At 41.9% G+C, this 21,572-nt stretch overlaps 1 protein-coding gene across 1 annotated transcript in view; it reads right to left on the reverse strand.

The window, feature by feature from the left end:
- igdcc4 (immunoglobulin superfamily, DCC subclass, member 4) overlaps nucleotides 1-15,421 on the reverse strand; it is a 47,350-nt gene extending 31,929 nt beyond the window's left edge. Inside the window, exon 1 of the mRNA XM_079281773.1 lies at nucleotides 15,150-15,421. Within this exon, the coding sequence (XP_079137899.1) occupies nucleotides 15,150-15,216 (67 nt within the window). The 5' untranslated portion in view covers nucleotides 15,217-15,421. The remainder of the gene's footprint in view (nucleotides 1-15,149) is intronic.
- Nucleotides 15,422-21,572: the final 6,151 nt, after the last annotated feature.

The following is a 21,572-nucleotide window of genomic DNA, read 5'->3' on the forward strand; positions in this document are numbered from 1 at the left end:
TTCAAGTAGTGGCTATTTCATCTCGGAATAAAAACACTTGATACTGAGACACACATTCGCACCAGAACGCTTGACATGCCCTAGATATGTGGTCATGTGCAGCAAACACACATATACACACATATTCACACCCTGATATGTAACCACACGCCATTACAGCACACACAGACAGATGCACTCCCACAGAGTAACTGCCAGTGTCTCATGAGGAGACATTGTGGTAAAGGGGGGGGGGGGGGCATGTGAAGTGGCCATTTTGCCATTTTACTGTAAAAGTGGGAGCTGCTGGAAAGGACAGGGTGGACTCTGGGATATAGTAGCAGCTGTGCGGTTTCCCTGAGCTCCAGTGAATGGATTGTGATGGCACTGAGCCGAGAGGTTCATAGCTTACTCTAAGTAGACAGAGGACAGTGGTTTACAAAACGGAGAGGATGAAACAAAGCACGACAGGCAACAGGAAAATAACTCGGGACCATGTTGGGATCACAGCACCTACGACACCAAATCAGGCCAAGGATTTAAAGTGTATTTGGGGGGCAATGGCCGCTTCCCCACTTCCTGCTCCGCTACTTCAGGCGTCGTTGTTCGGACCAAACCGATTTTTCAACTCGGCCTTCATTTTGAGCTTGAGTCTCTAACCTGTAAAGATTTGTGACTACATCTTGCACGGTTGTGACACTATCGTAGTGACAGACATCTGTCCACAGACAGACATATACACACACAGCAAAGTACTCAAAACTGCTTCTGTGGTAGTTCCTGGACCACACTGTGCAACGATGAATCACACAGACTCGGAGGGTGAACACAATACCAGCAAACGCACCACACATAAATGTCACAGCGCGCCTGTCTCCATTAAGTAACAATTTTGACAACTTATCTGGATTTGTAATAGCTTTTTTGATTGCGGCAATAACAGCAATGTGGATAAAGAATACAGGTGTGATATGATTTTGTGAGATTAAATCACATGTTTAGTGTACCTATTGCTATAAATCTGGTGGATAAATGTATCGCTTAAAGATGATTTGTAGTCTTATTTACAATGAAATACATAAAAAAGAGAGACAGACGAGAAATAAAACAGACAAATGTAAAACAGACAAATGTATAGTTAATGGTTGCGCTATATGTGGGAAGTTTACGATATTTTATACACGACTATATGCGATAGTCGGAGCATTAAAGGAACAGTGTGTAACATTTAGGGGGATTACAATTTTCTTGTGTTTTGATGTCATTTATTATCACGCTGCAGAGCGCATTTACTCTGCTCTCTATGTTCTGGCTGAGCTCCTCCAACTACACGCACACACATGAACACATGAAGCGCGAGCAGATGCCGCTGTGGTGCAGTGAAAAATACTCGAGTTGACGGCAACTCCAATTATTACTCTACGTGCAATAGAATAGTTGCGAGTAAAAAGCCAATGCTTTATCAACACATCTGTGCCGCAAGAACGGACATGTAAACGAAAGTGAAACCTAATTCAATCGACCACCGCAGCTTTGTTTACACATGCAAGCACAGCATGCACGATCTGCCAAAAGCTCTTGTTTGAGTAAACAGTTTTGCTTGAAGTGACAAAGCAGCCAGGAGGACAGGAGGACAGGAGGACAGGAGGACCGGAGGACAGAGGACAGAGGACAGGAGGAATGATACTGACGGATATCTGTGTTTTCCTTTTTTATAAACTTGACTCAGAAGTGTTATTTGTTTTATTAACATTTTAAATTTGTTACAGTGACTTATTTCCTGTAAACATAACTGTTGCAACTCTGTAAACAATATTAGATATATTTTAGATACAAATTCTGTTCTGAATTTATTTGTTTGTAGAATTATATATATGTTTTTAAAAGCACTTATTTGGAGTATTGAAAACAGTAGCTTCTAGTTGTACTAAAATCCTAAAGATAACTCTCTCTACCTGAGGGGTCTTTGAAGGATCACCAAAGTTATTACAAGTCATCCTAAATTCAGTCCGAGTCTGAACCAAATTGGTGGAACGATCAACAGACCGACTTTGCCAACCACAGAACTACACTGCAAGCGTTGCTAAAAACTGGTACAAGTGGGCCTGCTACAGTGCAGCATTACCAATTGCCAAGTCGGCTGAAAAAGGTCACAAACAAGACATGGAAAGAAAGGACACTCTACAAGGAAAGAAATCCAGTGAATTAAAGGATGAAATACAGGACTGAACAGTGCAGATAAGATTCGGGCAGCCTCGAGACTCAATTGACAGAGAGCAGCGAAATGTGATTACAGACGCTTTTGTGAAGAGGGGCCACTGAAGCGCTCAAAAGCAGGGATAACCAGATTGCCTTCTACCTCCTGCTAAATTGACACGGCAGCAGTAGATAATTGCTCCTGAAGAGTTGTTGCTGAATGATGTAGCAATTTCTTGTATTGTACATGTAGCAGGTAATACTTGTCTCTGTAAAACAGCGTTGTAGGACATCACAATGAATGCACTGAAACCTAAATACAGGCTGAGTGGACAAGGACAGATGGTCTAATTGATAGCACTCGACCGTTTACAGCAGGATAACTCCTGTTCGTGTGCGGCCTGGATGCCACCAACCAAACCTCAAATCAAGCTCAACTAGTGTTCATCTGTTGTCTCTCTGCAGCCTTTGTTTGCTAATTCAATCGCCTGACATCGATAAAAACAAGGTAAAAAAAAAATACCCCAGGCACTTATACATGCTTGTGGGTGAAAACTATCTTGTGTGACTGAATCGATATTTTGAAGCCACAGTTGGGTTGATCTGAGCGGAGAAGCAGCTAGCGATAAACTCTGCAGGGAGATGGGGGCTCTCAGGTTTCGGTATGCAGGGGGAAATGCCTGTGTAATAACCTTAAACAGTCACAACCTCACTATCATGTAGGCTTCATCTCTTTCCGTGTTAAAAAAAAAGTCATGTAAAGCACCATCAGGAGTCTGAAGCATGCTACACAATCAATCCTCTTAACGAGTCTTAAATTGCTCTGATGGCAATTAAATTGCTCTGATGGCAAATAAAACTCTGTTTACTCGTTAAGCAATGCTTTTTACACAGGGCTCAACATTTTGCTGTTCATCCAGAGTGAGGCTGTGAGTCACTCGACAAACTGAACAGCTGCCGTGTCAGGTGTTAACCGTTCAAGCTGTGTTTCCTCCCATGACGATACAGCAGGGTTTTTCTCACACCCTGTCATCTCAACTACAAACACACACACACACACACACTCACTTTCAGTGCCAGAAAGCTGATCCAATAAATCAAAGGTTTTACTCTGACTGTGTTGACCGAGTTTACACGTACTGACAGGGCTGCAATATTAAAACACCTTGCTTTATTAATTGTGCCTTTTTCTCTGACAGAAAACAGTTTGAAGCATCTTTCTAAGTTATATATTCTGTCACCGTCACTCCAGATCAAGTGGCATATTGGAAATCTTTACTTCAACATAAAAACAAACAAATCTCAATTATTATCATCTAATGACCTCCCAAAAGCACATTATTGATTTTTTTTTATAAAGGTTCTCTGATAATCAGAGCATAACTACAGCATCAAACAACTATTTACTATGTAAAATAGTGCAGTAATGTTTACCCGAGCAGAGAATGAAGTGGCTCTCCCTCTGTTTGTATTGTAATCAAAGCTTCTCTGTGCTTTGTTTGCCGGGGCCTATGTGCATGTGAGCGTGCCTCCCTGGCTAACTCGCTAACTCACGGCTGCCATGTGGAGAGCTGTGTGTATGCACTAGATGTGCTCTAAGTTTTCAATTCAATAGGTCTGTAAAGTAACAAAGTGAATGCCCATCACCATTTTCTTAAGCCCATGTTGACATGTTGAAATTGCTTGCATTGTCCCACCAGTGAAATATCCTAGAAGACTAAGATATCCAGCAAAAATTCACATTTGAGAAGTTGGAACCAATGGATTTTGGGCATTATAGCCTACGAAATGACTCTGCATTGTTTCTGTACATGGTCCCCAAACTTGTGTAATCACATGTCAACCTGCCTTTGCACCTGTCACGCTATACTTAGATAGCGCTACAATAGCGCTACTTTCCAACATCTAACATGAAAAGTTCCCATGCCTTGCAGAGAGTAATGAATCATTGACATCAAGTTGACATTTACGATCACCACAATTATACAGTGACTTTCTTCTCAAAGCCAGCGAATAACAAATGGAAAGTGTAGAATGACAGAAAGGTGGGTTGTGGTGAGACAAGCATGGCATCCTGTGTCCCACTGAATGTGTGTGAACAAGAGGAGAGAAGAAAGGGAGCAGAGCAGTGCACGAGGGATAGGGAATGGGGGGGGGGCTGCTCTATCTACAGTGCTCATTCATCCCAGACTGGCTTCCTCCAATCACAGAGTGGCATTCCTGCATACGGGGCCTCCCAGCAGCATGGGGCCTCCACGTGGCCATGTCAAGAGCCAGGCCCACTTGCATGAGTCAACAAAGCAGACAGTAAAACTCACACGGGAGTAACACTGGAGATCCAAAATCGGAATCTATTTGTTCATGCAGCAGCACAATGAATGTACAGGAATTGCTGCTGGTGATGTTGGGACATGCAACGGTACACTGGTTATGTAAAGGCTCCCAGTATGTGGAGAGAAACGCAGGACTATAGGACACACTGGAAGGTATTATATGGAAAACATTCTCCTCTTACTCAACTCTGCTCTTTGAAGTGAGGCACATGTACATTATTATGCTCATGTGCAAGGGTCAGGGTTGAGCATCTCCCACAAGGGCAGAATGATGAATGAGTATATGTGAAACAACCTGCTACATACAGTCAAGAAGGGAATACCGCAATGAGCAAGATTCACATATTATTATGCTCACAACAGGGATCACAATAATGCCATTTTCCATCACTGATGTGAGAGAGATGTGCCGTGATCTTCGCGGAATATACTGCATCTGAATGATAATTAAAGGGCGAGTGTACTCAGTATGAAAGCACAAATGATTCAAGGGATTCCTAAATGTGTGTATTGTATGACGGTTAAATGTAATATAAAAAAAATTGGACTAAGGTACAATCTACTGCTGCACTTGCAGAAAATCCTCGTTTGACTTCAAAGCATTGACATTACCTGTACTGCCTTTTCCCTCTGCAGTACCTACCGGTACTCATCAGTATATCATAACTCTGAAGCTAAACTACAAATCGGGAGTGGCATTGCAATATTTGCCCACGTCTTCCCACCTGCATGGGCAGCTTCAGTGTAACGCCTCTGCACTCATGTGACCAAGCAGAGGAATGGAAGGAATGTGAATGCAGGTTAGTTGACCAAGTGAGCGCTGCCAGACTGCTGCTTCTTACACAAAAGCACACACACACACACACACATACAAAGATGAAGCTACACTGGTAGAATAAAAGCCCAAGCAATGAAATCAAGTGAGAAATCAAGTTGTACAAGGTATATAGAGCTTACCAGCGTGATAAGTTAACTTATTAGTGACTGAATGCTATCTTCAAAAATCCCTGAGTGAATTTGTGTAATGACAAAATAACCACTTTTATAAGCTGGTTGTCTGCCTCCCTTTGGTGTTCAGTAACCTCATTCCACCAAATATTGCTGGAGCTTCAACATGAATATGAAGTTCAATACTACCACCGCTGTCAATGGAGTATACGGATAGAACAAGTGCTGGGATTCATGTATGGTTATTATTGGGCCGTCGATTGCGTTTAGTGCTGGCTTGCTTGGATAAAATACTGTACACCACCTTCTGTACTGCTGCGACCCTCCTCTGAGAATCCGCTCAAATCACATCATGTAATGTTATGAATTGCACTGTGGCAAACTTCAATGACCTAATGAGCCAACAGGAGGAAATAGCACGATCCATCTGATTCGCATCATTGCAGCAGTAATATCTATTTGTGCTCGTGGGATCAAGGAGCCAGCCAAATGACCAAAGACTTGGAAACATTTGATCTCTGTATGCAATAGCGGTGCAACAAAAAGCTGCTATGGGAGCACATTACTGTAGGACCCGTGAGGAATTCTTTGTAATGGCTCAAGTGTCTACATTGCTGGTGAAGGCACACTCAAGATTATTGTGCTCCTACAAGACATTTTTGTGTATGGTGTGCAAACTGCTCACCAGAGATTTTGAGGTGAGGCTTTGACTCTGAAATGTGACTTTTGCGAGCAATGCAAGCTACACTACTTTTTTTTTTTTTTAAGTTAGACAATTGGTGTGCTGGCCAACTCTGATTCAGATGGCAAGGCAGCTTAGCAGCACACTGTAATACAGAATCTCTCACCTTGGTACCTAGATTGTATTGAGGGCCAAATTCCAAATACCATTGAAGCAGCTCTGTAAACCCTTCTGTCACATGAAACTCTTCCATCACTGAAACCCACGGGTGAATGCCAAAAGACATTACTTAAGCAGAATGATAACCCGTGACATGTTCAATACCTAAAAGTAGTTTATATAAAAACCTACATAATATTGCAATACAATAAAATACAGAAAATAAAAAAGAAATCTGGAAATGGAATGCATATGGTCTTTAAAGATCAATTCTCCGTTCATTACAGCTCTGTCAAAGGTTTTGGATGGGAAAACTAAAGATCCAACCCAGGCTACTTATGAATGCATACGTGTCCAGTATGCCGACTTATGCAATATTTAACTCTCATTAGCTCACAAGGTTTTATTTTCAGATATTTGTAAGTGGTTGTATTCACCCCTGAAAAGAAAACTACCGAAATAAATTCAACACAGCGCTTTGAACATCCCAAGAGACCAAATCAAGCACAAGACTTCCTCTCCTTCCATACAAACACTTCTGTGCTTAAGATTCCCTCCCTGGCAGCATGAATAGGTGCACACAGGGCAACCATAAAAATCAACATATTCCCTGCACAAATATACCCAGCTGAAACTCAGCCCAGGGCATCTTTAAATAATATGCATCCTAATTTAGCATGGCGTCTCTGGGGAAGGGATCAAGATGCACTCACAAATCGCAGCTGACACACCCACGCATACACACAAGCAAGCAGCCAAGCACACGGGGTGAATGTACCTCAACAAACACACTTAATTTACCGCTAATGCGTAATGAGCTTTTCCACACAGGCACTGATGTCCAACAAACTCTGGTTTTAAGTCTCGAGAGATATTTGCATGTGTTCACAGAAACACTGAGAGACTGCAATCATTTTGTGTTCAAACAAGGCTAACGATAGTTGTTAAAAGTACAGTTCACATTAGTATACCACTCATACATTCATTGATGTAGAAATGCAATTACATGAAGAGGGGAACTCATATTCTCCTGCAGGACATGAAAGAACGGAAGGTGAGAATAAGTATCGTGCATTTCTCCCCACTGCACTTGTCCACATTAGACCCACAAATAAAACCAACACAGAAATATTTTTTGGTGACCTCAGAGCCGTTACACACTGATATACGACACGTGGGCAGTAACAAAGGCTAATGTAAGTGGTTCTACAGACAGCATGCATCCCTCCACAAATTCAATGTTTAATATTCTGTAGCTGCCACTATACGGGAGGTTGAACAGCTGGCCCTCTGGTGTAGACACAACAAACTGGAGCTGAACACATTTTAAACATTAGTCTACAGATAATAGAAGAGTTCAGGAGGAGACATGGATGTCGATTCTTCGGGGACTAAAGGTGGAGACCAACATTGACTCCATCTTCCTCCAGTGGATGAGGAAGTTCAGCTTACCAGAGGGGCTGTTTATTCGGATGTGACATTCATTATTTTCTACATCTATTTGTCGTGTAGATTGCAGCTCTGGTTGTTTGTTTGCTAGTTACAGTGAGAGACTGGGACATATCCTTCTATATGCATGCATACTTGACTGAAAACTGGACACCTCAACCTTCTAATTCTTATACCACTTTGATACCAAGTAGGTGAAGCTGTAGAATGAAGGATAACCTCCAAACATACCACTGGCGTACTGACGGCTTGCAGACTGGCGCAACAGAATCAGATTATTAGACAAAAACAGTCAGCAGGGAGACAGCTAGTGCCAGAAACAAAACAAAAACACAAGCTTGAAAGGGAACTTTCATTTCTGAGCCAGAATTTCTTTTTCCATGTTTGGATGACCAATAGAGGCCAATAGACTGGAGTATTGGACTGACATTTAAAATGTGGTGGGGGAATAAAACGTGGGATGCCCATGTTGCTTTGTTTCTGCTGTCGATGCTACACAGTGCTAGCCATAAGAATGTGTCTTCATGAAAAGAAAGAAACGGCTTGTTGCTACTCACAGCTCTTGCTACACTTTCTATTGACATTTCCAGCTTCTGTGATGACACAAATGTAAGCACTTGTTATCTCAAATGTTTGTGTTGGTATCTTCTGTTGCGCTGCAAACTTTGTGCATTTTGTGGAAAAACTTGAGCTTTATTCCCATGACAAATAACCTCGTTCAGACTTTCTTTTCAGTGATACTGTTTGTAACATACCAACCTCACTATAGATCCAAAACACCATCATCTGACACTGTGCCAAGCCGCAAAGGTAACCTATTGTGTAACTTTACATCTCCGCCATATTTAAGCTAGAGAATGGACTTTGCCTCACAGTGCCCTGGTGTAGCGTGTGGAATAAATGGTTGACAAAAAAAACATTTCCCTCCCACCACCATGCCTATCACTGCACAGGGTCACTCAGCAGTGAGTTTCCTACAGCTGTGTTCCTCGGGTGTTCAGTCGAAACATTAACTGAGTATGAAACAAGCTGCTCAGATGACCTGTGAATATTGGAGGAATAACTGTTTTTGCCTTTAGCAGTAACTACAAGTTTAGTTGGAGAGTTATACATCAATTTCACAATACAATATTGTAATTTAATTCCTCCTAGAGCTAAAATCACACTAAGTAGTGGTCAACGGTGATTTCAAAGCAAGCTAAAAAAATAAGACGGCAACAGTGTGGTGATACTAATGGGCTGAGCATTGGAGCGAATGCTGTTTTTTTCTTCTTTTTTTTGAATGAAGGTCATCATGGTATTCACTTTGCTAAATTGGGTTACACTGAGTTCAAATGTTGAAAAACCTGTGGTTAGCCATTTGTCCCCTTTCATTTATTTTTATCTATAGATTTATACAAAGCACACTATCTTTTGACTAAAGTCAACATTGTAACTGTGTTTGTCTGTGTAGGGTAACATTTCAAGTTAATACAGGGAGGGGGAAGCTGTGATAAACAAATAATGTAATCAGAGACACTTTAATATAACTCTGCAGGTTTTCCTTTTAAATGGTTCCTGACTTTTCTTACCTCAGTGTCCACATTTCTCCTCAGTTAGTAATTCAAAGGCCGCACAGGCTCTTGAACTTTCTTGAGTTTGATTTCACAACATGAAAATAAAACTAAACAACATTTAATTTGGGCTTGAGACCCAATTAAATAAAATGCACCGCCAGAAGAAAACACCATTGGGGCTTAAAAAACCAATGGCAGTAAAGATGTTGCAAAAGCAAACTCATTGAGGCTTCACAAACACAGTAACATGTTGGTAACAAGGCAATTTTTACCTTGAAAGCAATTAGACTCTACATCAACTTGGATGTTTCTCACAGCATTGTTTCAGTCGCAGCAGGAGGCTGTTTTAAGCAAAAATGCTCTAAAACACTGTAGAGTACCTATAATTAGCGACTAGAGGCAGATATTTCCGACAGGAGTTGGTGGAGACCAAAAACAGAGCTAAAACAGAGTGAACACTGAACTTACATTCACTAGCTGGACAGAATCCCGACTGAATGATGATGTTGCTTCGTTACTGATGTAAAAAAAGCATCTGTTTGCTAATGAGTTTGCCATATCAAATCTGAAGATGATATGTCAAGATTGTGTTCACAAATTGTTTCCATTGCCCTCAAGTTGACAAAAACAAGTCTTCATCTGCCACTAGCAGGGGAGATGTAGATGTAGATTTTGTATGTTCTCTCTGTATCTGCTGACTGCTTTCCTGCAGGCACAGTGGTTGCACCCCCCATTGAAATGCAGAATAAGCAATTCAAATAATTGATGTTGGTAAAGGGAAAGAAATTAATTGGACGTACTTTTCCTTTAAATCAATGCATGTCACACTATGCTGCTCCAGTGGAATTGCAGGACACTGGAGGCTGTTGCACTGCATCTCCCAACTGTGTAACTGCACAAGCTGGACAGTGCAGAAAAGCATCATGTGAGGGCAATCAATACTTGCTGGTACAAAGAGTTCCTGTGCCTGTTAGAATGTTAATACAAACAGTAAATTGGGTCCATCAATCGAAAATGATCTTGTGACATTATCAGTCAGTGTAGAACCAATGCTTCATGATGCAACTGTTGCTGTGTTTACAATTTTCATGTGCATATAAAAAAGCCAAAGGCGTTGTAATAATCAGATTAATTTGCTCATAAAGTCTTGTAGTGGTGCCGATGTTTTCTTTTACTATGACCATTAATAACTATGGAGCGTGAACCAGTGGTGGTGCCAAGGGGACGGCCCTCTCACGAGTTGCATCAGCATAATATGGGAGGCTTCTGTGTGGTATTTCTAAACATGCAGTAGGCTTGTTCCTAGTAATTGTTTTGTTCTTAGAACTAATGTACTCCTTGAAATTAAACCAACTGAAATTGTATTTTGTATTTTTCAGGACAACTAGTCGATTTGAGGAACAATGAATTGTGTATTACAGGGGTCTGCAACCTGCGGCTCTTTAGCCTCTCTATTGCGGCTTCCTGAGGTTCCCAACTGGCGCACCGGATCCGGATCCAGGATCTAAAAACCAATAGATAATTCAGAATTCTAAATATTGGGCAACGAGTTTAAACTTTAACCGGCGCGTCTTATTCAGCCGTTACGGCACTTGTTCGGCGGTGCAGGAAACGCACCGACCAATGCAGTGCAAATCACATCACATGATGCAGCTCAGCCAATCAAATAAGGGTATTCTGACAAGTTTCGTGACTCGAGCGAGGTTTACACACACCGTGACACACGGGGCTGAGACGAGGAAATGGAAAGAAGAGCAGGGAAATTGCGCTAATCGAAGAAGTTATCTCACATGACTCTCCAAAAAGAGAAACGTGTTCAGAGAGAATATAATTTATGAGCAAGAATGAACTGAATCTTATATGTTAATTATTCCCACAGGCAGTTAAATCCTTTACCCCTGTCGAGCGCGTTTCCCTGCAGGTGGCTGATCATGATTTTCAGACCCCCGCCCCTCTGTAAACTATCAATGGATAGATCCAAAAAAAGAAAAGTCACGGAGGAAAATAGAGAGTTTAACTCTGCGTGGATGTCTTAATTTGCTTTCACTGCCAACGATGCTGGCTTACCTCTATGCTTCCAGAACAAGCACACAGCATGTGCTGAAAAGTGTCACCCTGGAGATGATTTCTCAGCTGCTGCAGAAAACTCTCCTCTTCATGAGAGTTTGATATTGTTATATCAGGTAAAATTGCAAACAAATGTCAAGAATTGTCTTTATTCTTGTTCTATATTTTCATAAATACAACAAACTACAGTTTTTGTACATATAATATAAGTATATATACAACTTTATAAGCTGTGATATCAAATAGCTTTTGCGGCTCCAGACAAATTTGATTTGGTGGAAAATAGGGCAAAATGGCTCTTTGGATAGAAAAGGTTGCCGACCCCTGGTCTACTACATGTATATACAGACACAGAGCAGATTACAAACAGGATTGTAGTGGAACTCAAATTGTAAACTGTACCGGTATTAGTCTGTGCACAAGCAGTACATTAGTAACATTAACTGTAAAATAAATACCGAATATGCAATTCCTCAACCCTCATATTGACATAGTTACAACAGCATAACAATATTTCTCTCTTCTGATTTTGGTGTGCTGCCCTAAGATTTTCAGTGGTCCCACCTGGCCACCCCTGTGAAACATTACTGAGGGCGCCACTGCTGTGAACACACAGACACTCAGGCACTTTTGTTTCAATCATTTGCTTGTGATATGTTAAGTGAAGTTGACATACTTTCATTTGATCTTTAGAATGGACAAAACAAGCTCTTTGTTTGTGGATGTAGCAAGGGCCCTCGCCCTCAAATTCACCCCACCAGCACCCGCTAATTCATCCCTGTCCCAGAATCACCCCCAGCTCCCACACACCAGCCTCAGTTCCCACAACCACCAACATTCACAACGTGCATGCTCCACTTTCTAAACCCAACAAAATGCTAACGCAGAGAAACATGCACGCCCCGAATCACCCTTGAAGATTGTTGTTTACTGGTCTTGATGACAAATAACAATGCACGGTAATTATTTTGGGATAATACATGATGCTGCCGTCGGTGTTTGCAGAGAGACACAAATGTGGCCTCTCCTCTGAAGCGACGCACGTTTAGATGACAATTCTTGAAGGTCTAAAAGGATGTTGGTCGATGATTTGTTAAATGTTCTTTTTTTGTCATTTTCTAAATGAGATGTTCAATAAATGACAAGTATTTTCAGACGGCGACAAAATGTCAAAACAGTTTGATACCAACTTTCAATGATAAATCTCACAGTGCAAATGAATCAATTTCCACTTCACTGTTATCACTGACAACCTCCATCACAAGCGCCATTTACCTGCATGAAATTTCATCATCTGGACGTGATCGCCCCCAGTGTGGCACTCACTCTCCTGTCAGGAGGATCTCAAGGGGAGTAATTCCTTATAGTCGCTGCTGGAGTCTGCGGGGCATGGTAATCTAACTCTATATAAATTGTATCCTCTGACCTTCTCCCATTATATCAGATGGAAGTCAAGGAGGCATACCTCTAGTTGCCTCGTTTTTAAGTATTTTATATGCATGATTGAACAATGAATCATGGGACTCCTGATAAAATTGCAGTACATCGCAGAGGGAGGTGGTGTCTACATGGATGTGCAAAAGTACAAAAGTACAATCCTTGTGCATGATATTCCTTTTATTTCTTAGCATGGTGTTGGTAGCAATTACTGCAGAGTATGTCATACTGGAGTTGCAGCAGCAGCAAAACTACATGCAGGAAATCTCCAGACACAAGAGAAGGATAAAGTACTCAGTGAAAATCACTTAAATAATGCAGCACTACACCAACACAGAATGTGTTGCACTAAACACAGCTCCACTGGCTAATGAGTGAGACAAAGTGCTGTGGTAAGCAAAGTGCGCTCTTCTCTTTGTGTGTTTGTGTGTTACAAGAAGAGAGGCAATGCCCACAAACAACATTACAGTACAATGTACATCTTTAAGGATTGAAGGGAAATGTATCGGCATGATGCATCAGAGGGACGCACAATGGAATGCAGTTGTAACCCATTTGCTACACAACCAAAACGTGACAATAAATACAGCAACCAAAAGCGTTGTGTCATATTTGCATGAGCTATAAAATATTCCACAACAAATTGTAGACATCACAGGTATTTGGCACAGGTATAGTCAAAGGTAGTCCAATGTGATCTGGTCTCAGAAGAATAAAGAAGATAAATTGATTTTAGTTCGCTTCATTTGGGGCCCATGGTCCACAACAATTGGGTGGCAATTCAAAGTGGGGCTGCAACTAACAATAATATTCCGCCAATTATTTTCTTGATTAACATAGAAATTGAATGTCAGAAACCAATGTGGCGACTTTGATGACATGATGTAATGCGACCATCAATCCAAAGACAACAAGTTCACGATAATAGAAGACAAATAAAAGCAGTACATTCTCACATCTGAGAAGCTGGAGCCAGAGAACGTTTGTCATTTTTGCTTGAAAAATGACTGAAGCAGTTAATAGTTGATCAAAAACAGCTGTATCTGTAATGCGACCATGTGCCCAGTCTGAAGATGAATGCCATCTTAGATCGTAGTCCGAAGATGAACCTCAGAGTTCTGTTTTGCATCTCAATCACACGCAAACACACAGTCCAACACGCCTCTTCCTCGTGGTAAGCTCTTAACACATCAATACCAACGTATGCATGTTTAGTTCTTCAAACTGTATGCAGTTATGAACATTTGACAATAAGTTTTCTCCAGTTTTTCATACACAGTCGGATGACAACTGGTTTATTTGTTTAGCCTTAATTCACTCCCTAAAGATCTTCAAAGAGAATGTGGGTGATACACACTGTTTTGCTTCATTCTTGTTTCGGTACTCATTTCATACAGCAATGAAAGATGTCATAACATGGGTCACAACATGTGTATGTTGATGGGGGTTCTCAATGGAAAAAAAAGTTTTTAAGAAAAGAAATGCATGGCAGGTTCACTACTTCTATGTTATATCATATTTCCTGGACAGCATTCGACTGTATAAAGCCCTCCACTGATATTCTACACAGGTCTTTGGCATGTAAATCCTGTGGTCAGTCTTTCAACCACTAGTCGTCGCCTGTGTAGGCAGACTTCCCTCTCTAGCAGCACGCTTCCACTCTCAGGAGCCACAGCAATGTCTGGGAAATAAGAAGTGCATCTTTCAGCATCAGCTCTCAGACACATTGTTCTTCAAGTTTATCAAGATCGACGTCCTTTTGATGTCAGTATTACTCTTCCCACGAAATCCTCTCACTCAACTTTCTGAGCCAGTGATAAGACCAGACGTCCCATGCACTCAGTGGTTCTCGGTTATTAAACCGTTTGAGGGAAAACAAAAACTTCAGATGTTTTTATTGGCAACGCAATCGACACATTTTAAGACCGGGCTACTTCCAGGGCGCTCCACTCTTATTAAACACCAAGGCCGAGCCCACATGTCTTCATAATGAGCCCCATCCCATGTTTGGTCGGAAACTCCAGTCAGGGCTGCTCATCGGGCTGTTTGTGCTGCAACTTCCTAACGCCAAAAAAAAGCCCCACAGCGCGTCCCGACAGAGACACCCGTGAAGTGATGGCACATACAACCCTCTACCTCAATGCGAACCGGAGAGGACCCACGAGGTGACCACAGAACACGGAGGGGATATTGCACTCACCCAGTAGCTCTCTCCTCTCTTTTATCACAGCCCACTTGTGTTCTGAGTAACTGCACTTCAGTCGTAATATGAGTGGCCCGCTGCCTCGCACATGCACTCCACTGAAAAAAAAAACATGCATATGATTAAAGTGAGCGCTTTACCTTGCTTGGATGGACCACAGAACAGCGAAAGAAGACAGAACAGCCAAATTGTACTCTCCACCGCCATGTACAGCCTTTGATTTCCACCAGTGGGGTAGCAGCGTACGTCTATAGGCTACAACCAGCTATACCGTTCTAGCGACATGCATATGTTGGAATCCGCTATTGTCTCTGCGCCGGTGCGTAAAGGACTCTCTGTGAATGTTTCCGTCTCCTCGGTAAACCGTCCCCTGGCTTTCCAAATCAGCTTGCATTAGTCGGGGGACAGCCGTCGTGTCTCTCGGCGCTTCAACGCCATGTTGCGAACGAATGTTAAGTGTGTGTTAGCTGCTGGTCCACACACACACACACACACACACGCACCGGTGCGCGCGCACATACGCGCTCACGCACGTTCACCAGACACTGGCCGGCTGGCTGGTCGTCACCGGAGTCCTGAAAAGCTGTCGGGGATTCTAACTCTCCTCTAAGACTTGGGCAATATGAAGCGAATGCGTCTGTATGAACACTTGCAATATATTTTAGCCCAGGCCACCTCTCTCGCTCTGTCTGGAATGATAGATTCGTTCGGGATCTCTCCGAGAGAGCAAAGCGAAGTGTGGAGAACGGTCTGGCAAAGCAGTTACCGGTATCTGTAATGACTGCAAATGTGTTGCCCTGTATGAACCCAATGTTGCAGACACTGGTCGTTTTAATGAGCACTCACCGCATACAGATACGCAGTGAAAACCTTCTCATCGTGCAAAATATACACGCGTTCATATGATTTAGTCACGATATCTTAGTGTGTTTGTAGTTCCCTCAAGTGTGTGTGTGTGTGTGTGTGTGTGTGTGTGTGTGTGTGTGAGAGAGAGAGAGAGAGAGAGGAGATGCACCTTTGTTTATACACATGCACATGCGTTGCATGACTGTATGAATGTGTGTAATAGAGCAGGTCTGGGTAAAAAAAAAAAAAAGGGAGTATAGAGTCACATGTGCTCCCTGAGCAAGAACAGGCAAAAGGAGGAGGAGGAGGTAAGAAAGGGGGGGGGGGGGGGGGGCATCCCAATCAATCAATCAACCAACCAGCTCGCTGCCTGCACTGAGTGCTGAGGGACCCACTGACTTTTGCACATGGCGGGAGCCAGCTGGAGCCCAGCCTCCTCAGAGCAGACAAAGACTCGCCTCGTGCAGCCCTCTCAGCATCACTGATACCAGCAGCATCCCCACATTCACCAGCATGACAAAGATAGAGCCGGAGAGAAAACCACAAGCTTTAACCAGTCAGATATGATTTAAGTATATGAGAGCTGCTACTTGTAACACTGTAATGAACAAAGCATTGTTCTTTTAAGTTTCAAAGTGACATCTGAATTACTTTTTGGGATGACACAAAAGCCGGAGTCATGTTGCACCATTCAAATTTCAGTCAAAAATCTGTGATTTAAAATACAGCCTCCTTTTTTTTGTTTTTTTCCACAAATGGATTCACGACATCTAGGAGTAGAATGCATTATATATTGCCGACACCATGAAGAAGAAAGACAGGCAATCATAAAAGGCAGTAATGAAGGAGTTCCCTTTTGTAATAATATTTTGTCCGCCCAGATTTCTCATCTCAGCGTTTTCATTTAATGCTGATATGAGATTGATTTGAGCTGATGAAATGAAATGGGATGGATGTATTTCCCATGTGTCTGATTAAAGCAAATGTCTGGGCCATCGGATTATGTGATTGCATTGGAAAACTAATAGCATTGCTGTGTCCTCTGTGATTGTGGTCAAGTTGTAATTCCCCTGCTGCTCCTTTTTTTCCTCCCCTTCTCCCGTCAAAGAATGAACACAAACTACCAGCTGCTCGCAAATCACTGTACAGAAGTGCTATGATCTGAATGCAAAAACAATCTATAACAAACAGCTTCAGTTCATTTTTGTTATAAAATGTTGACACTATTTTCTGGAGCTTCTATCCATCTCATCACACTCTGTGTGTGTGTGTGCTGCTCTACAGTATAGTTACTGTACAAAGTGTCAACAAATAAAAGCAGTACAACAATGCAGGACATGATAATACAATGTGAAACTAAGTTTATGTTGCAGTCCAGACAAACTGAAGTTAAATTGCTGGTGGAAGGTACGACCTGCTCCGAGTTATGTTCTTAATTATCAGTAACCTGATTCCCTAAAACCACAACCCCACGGAACATGCCGCAGCAACAGTCGAATCCCCATCTGCAATTTGTTACCCCCGACATACATCTCTGGCCATGCACTCTGTGTATACTGTATGTATTATAAGATTGGTGGCTCTGTGATTCAACATTGGTCTCTTATTACTGTATTTAAAGCATGTTTTGGTCAAGATAAAAACCAATGTGCTGCAGGAATTACAGGATGTCGTTCCAACAGGAACAGCTTGCTTTTGACAGTCAAAGAAGGAAAGCCGGGATAGCGAAATATAGAGCAGGCCAAGTGTGGAGAAAATTATTTACACATTTGATGCTCTGCCCACTGAGACCAATTAGGATAGTAAACTTGTCTGGCTTGAGTCAAACAACAAGAGGTTTTAGTGTTCTTCTCCTGGCAGTAAACAGTACGTTGGTGTTACTGTTTTTTTTTTAAAGAAAATTAGATTTTTCTACTGAAGACAATATTTTAATTGGTTGGCGAGGAGCTGAGCAGCAACGCTCCAAACAATATCCATCTTAGTAACTGTTGTATTTTACGGTGAGAGAAAGCGCCTTTCTTAAAATAAATGCATGGGGTGAAATTAAACACACTTCACGTATCCAGTGCAATCGGTATCGAGAATATTCTTGAATCAACTGAAGAAATACAATCTGCCATCATCGGGTGTTACAGGTATTTTTACCGTCATACAAGGCCTCCGGGCAACCTTGCTGAGGCTGATCAGACCTCAGCTTGTGTCCAGATGGTTATCTAGCTACTTGCCCCATGGTTCCACTCTCTTGAGCCACATTGTGATGCTCTCTCTGCCACATCTGTGGTGTCGCGGATGGCTGTACTCACAACACTGATTGTCTGTCTCTCTATCTTGGGAGAGGGATTCCTCCTCAGTTGCCCTTCCGGTGTCTTAGAGGATGTTGTATACTGTACAGATAGTAACGCCTCTTGAGTTAAATTTGCGATATCGGGCTATATTAATAAAAGTCACTTGACTTGACATGCTTCTGTGTTGTAGGCTCTGGCCAAGGATTGCACTGCGTTCAACGTCAGCCTGGAAGCACCTTGTCCTCCAGCCACCTTGCTTGCATTTACCGACCAGCCACTCATATTTTGTCGGCCGTCTCAAAGGCCCGTCGATGTTTCCAGGGTACTGTTCGCTCCAACATGATAACTTGAGCCTGGAGGAGCCTGGAGGATTCGGACATGAGAATGAGTTAACTTGACCTGCTTCTGCAAATTCCTGCAGATGTCCAAACTGAGGGGCCCATTTTGGTACCAAGGACGAACAATTGAAAATCACCGCTCAGCTTCAGTCACTGATGTTAAAACCCACAAACCAAGCCAGAAATCTAGGTGTAGTTATGGATTCAGATCTCAACCTGAACAGCCATATCAAGACAATTACAAAATCAGCCTACTATCACCTGAAGAATATATCAAGGATTAGAGGATATATGTCTCAACAGGATTTGGAAAAACTTGTCCACGCATTTATCTTCAGCAGACTGGACTACTGTAACGGTGTGTTTACAGGTAAAAAGTCCGTCAGAAAGCTGCAGCTGATTCAGAACGCTGCAGCTCGAGTCCTCACTAAGACCAGGAGGGTGGATGACAGCACTCCAGTTCTGAGGTCTTTGCATTGGCTTCCTGTCCAACAAAGAATTTACTTTAAAATCCTGCTGTTGGTTTACAAAGCACTGAATGGTTTAGGGCCAAAATACATCTCTGATCTGCTGCTACCTTATGAACCATCCCGACCCCTCAGGTCGTCTGGGACCGGTCTACTTTCTGTTCCCAGAGTCAGAACTAAACATGGAGAAGCAGCGTTCAGTTTCTCTGCTCCACATATCTGGAACAAAGTCCCAGAAAGCTGCAGGTCTGCTGAGACCCTCAGCTCATTTAAATCAAGATTGAAGACCTTTCTGTTTGCTGCTGCCTTTAATTTGAACAGACACAAAATCATTTTGTTTTGTTTTGCATTGAATGTACGTATATGAGTGCAGAGCAAGCAAAACCAAACACAATTCACAAAATAAAATGATTAGTTCAAATCTATGTGTTTTTCAAGCTAATAGCACATTAGGTGGGCTGTCTAATGATGATAGCATAATTATTGGTCCTTACCGCCATTCTAAAATAACACATTTGCTTCGTGATACATTACAACCATTGCCATAAGACATGAAGCATCATAAATGTAAGCACTATTAGATTAGATGAGTGTATTCGACGGTAAGGAATAGCTTAGTGTTCATATGCCAAAACAATACATATACCATGTGTGTGTTAAATAAGTGGTTTATCAGTAAATGAGTATTTCAGTATTTAGCTTTTATTAGAAATGTATTCATGATTGTTTTTTTTGCCATATTAAAGACTTGGAAGGGAGCGTTTCACTGATTGAAACACTGACTTCCATTAGAGCCGTCCTTACAGCGTGGGATCTCATTGTTTGATTCAGTACTGGGTTGTATAGAAATCATTGTGGCTGTGTGGCAGTCAAGTCGCCACTATAATTACGGCCACAGTGAAATATGTAAATGCTGATTAGCTGTAGTTCTGTTTCTTGGGTTCCATTATGGACTATCAATCAGTGAACCATTTCATAAGTGTTACAGGCAGTAAGAAAACGTTCCTGTTTTCTGTTATATTCTTTTTTTAAGCTTTATTTGGTTTGAAATGAAGTCAAAAGAAGTCATTTGTTGCCTTGCCTGTTCCACTCTTTCTTTGTGTCCTTCTCTCTCTGTCACAGTCTTGACTCTGTTAGGTCCGTGAATTTGAATGCTGAGTACAGTTGCCTCCGTTGTGTCTGTCTTTCATCTTCCCGAAGGTCAGAGACACAGAGCTCCATCTGACAGCAGAGCGTCTCCTGAATAGGTAAAGAGATACCGCAGACTAACTGACAGACAGATAAAACAGTGCCCTCAGCTGGAGGTGCTGAGGAGTGACCACAGAAGGTCCAGATACAAGCGTGCGTCCATCATTCATGTCAACGGTACAAAGGCAGCAACGGTGACCTGAATGCTGAGCAATCCCAGCGCACAAAGAAAGATGTTTTCTAAATTCTGAGAAAAGAATCGTATTTTGTTGTAACTTTCTTTCATTTGTTTTCTCCAGCTGCTCTTCACTCACACAATTTGAGAATAAACCTTTCTGTTGATAAAACATGATAGGAATCATATACCTGGGCTCCATTTCAAGCTGGATTTAGTCACTTATGTGAAATGTTTAGTGAACAAACACTGTATGCTACGGTCCATGGTTCATGTTTGGATATGCAAATGAGGTTGGTGTATGATTGCCTTGCCACAATGTTATTCCACCTCCTTCCACTGGAGGGGTGCCCTCCACATGCTTGGTCTGGAGGAAAGCGTCTCCATAGAAACCAGAGCAACGGTGGCACATTTGGCAAATGTGCTTTTCTTCTGGGGAACTATGACACTATAGGGTGCACTGGTGCTGGGCCACGATTGAGAGCATCAAGCAGGGATATTGAGAGTCGAACAACAGACACTTATTTTTATCTAATTTAAAGTGCATTTACACAACCAATGATGAAGATAAATACATGTATTCATGTTTCAAATGCAAAACAAGTGGACTAACATGTATGTGTGTGGTGTTGTACTCGATTTAACTGACAAAATGTGACAAAGTTTTATGAGCACAAACAGAATATCCTTAAACACTTTTTTTTTTTTTTTACAAATAATGCATTAACAAATAATAAACATTGTACTTAGTCATATATGGGTTATTTGTGGTTTAACTAACAAGAGCGGAAGCACAATAAGAATTTTCACTGATCAAAAGTAAATGTTCTGCTCCAACAAAAGAAAGGCACTCTATCTCTCTGTCTCTGATGCTAAATAAAGGTTGAAGCTAATATGTCAGGCCCATCTCTCACCCTTCATTTCCTCTTTTCTTCTCTCTGCCGTCTTTTTTCCCCCTCCTACCCCTCTCGTTCTCTCACTGTCTTACACGATACTTAATATCCTGCCTTCTGTCTACATGCCATCCAGGAAGATGACAAAGTATGCAGCAAAGAGGACCCAGAAAAGATTCATTGTGTTGCATCAATGGTGTGTTTGGAAAGCTCATGGGGAAATCTGACTTTCCCATTCTAATATATGCAGAGTGAATCACTGCTGGTGATCTGAAGTGGGAGGGAGACGCCGGGCTCTGTAAATGCAGAGCGGGACCATTACTCTCTGAAAGAAGCAACTCTTGTCCTAATTAGCTTAAAAAGTAGATTCT

Source organism: Melanostigma gelatinosum, assembly GCF_949748355.1.
Source record: "Melanostigma gelatinosum genome assembly, chromosome: 2".
Classification (NCBI taxonomy): domain Eukaryota; kingdom Metazoa; phylum Chordata; class Actinopteri; order Perciformes; family Zoarcidae; genus Melanostigma; species Melanostigma gelatinosum.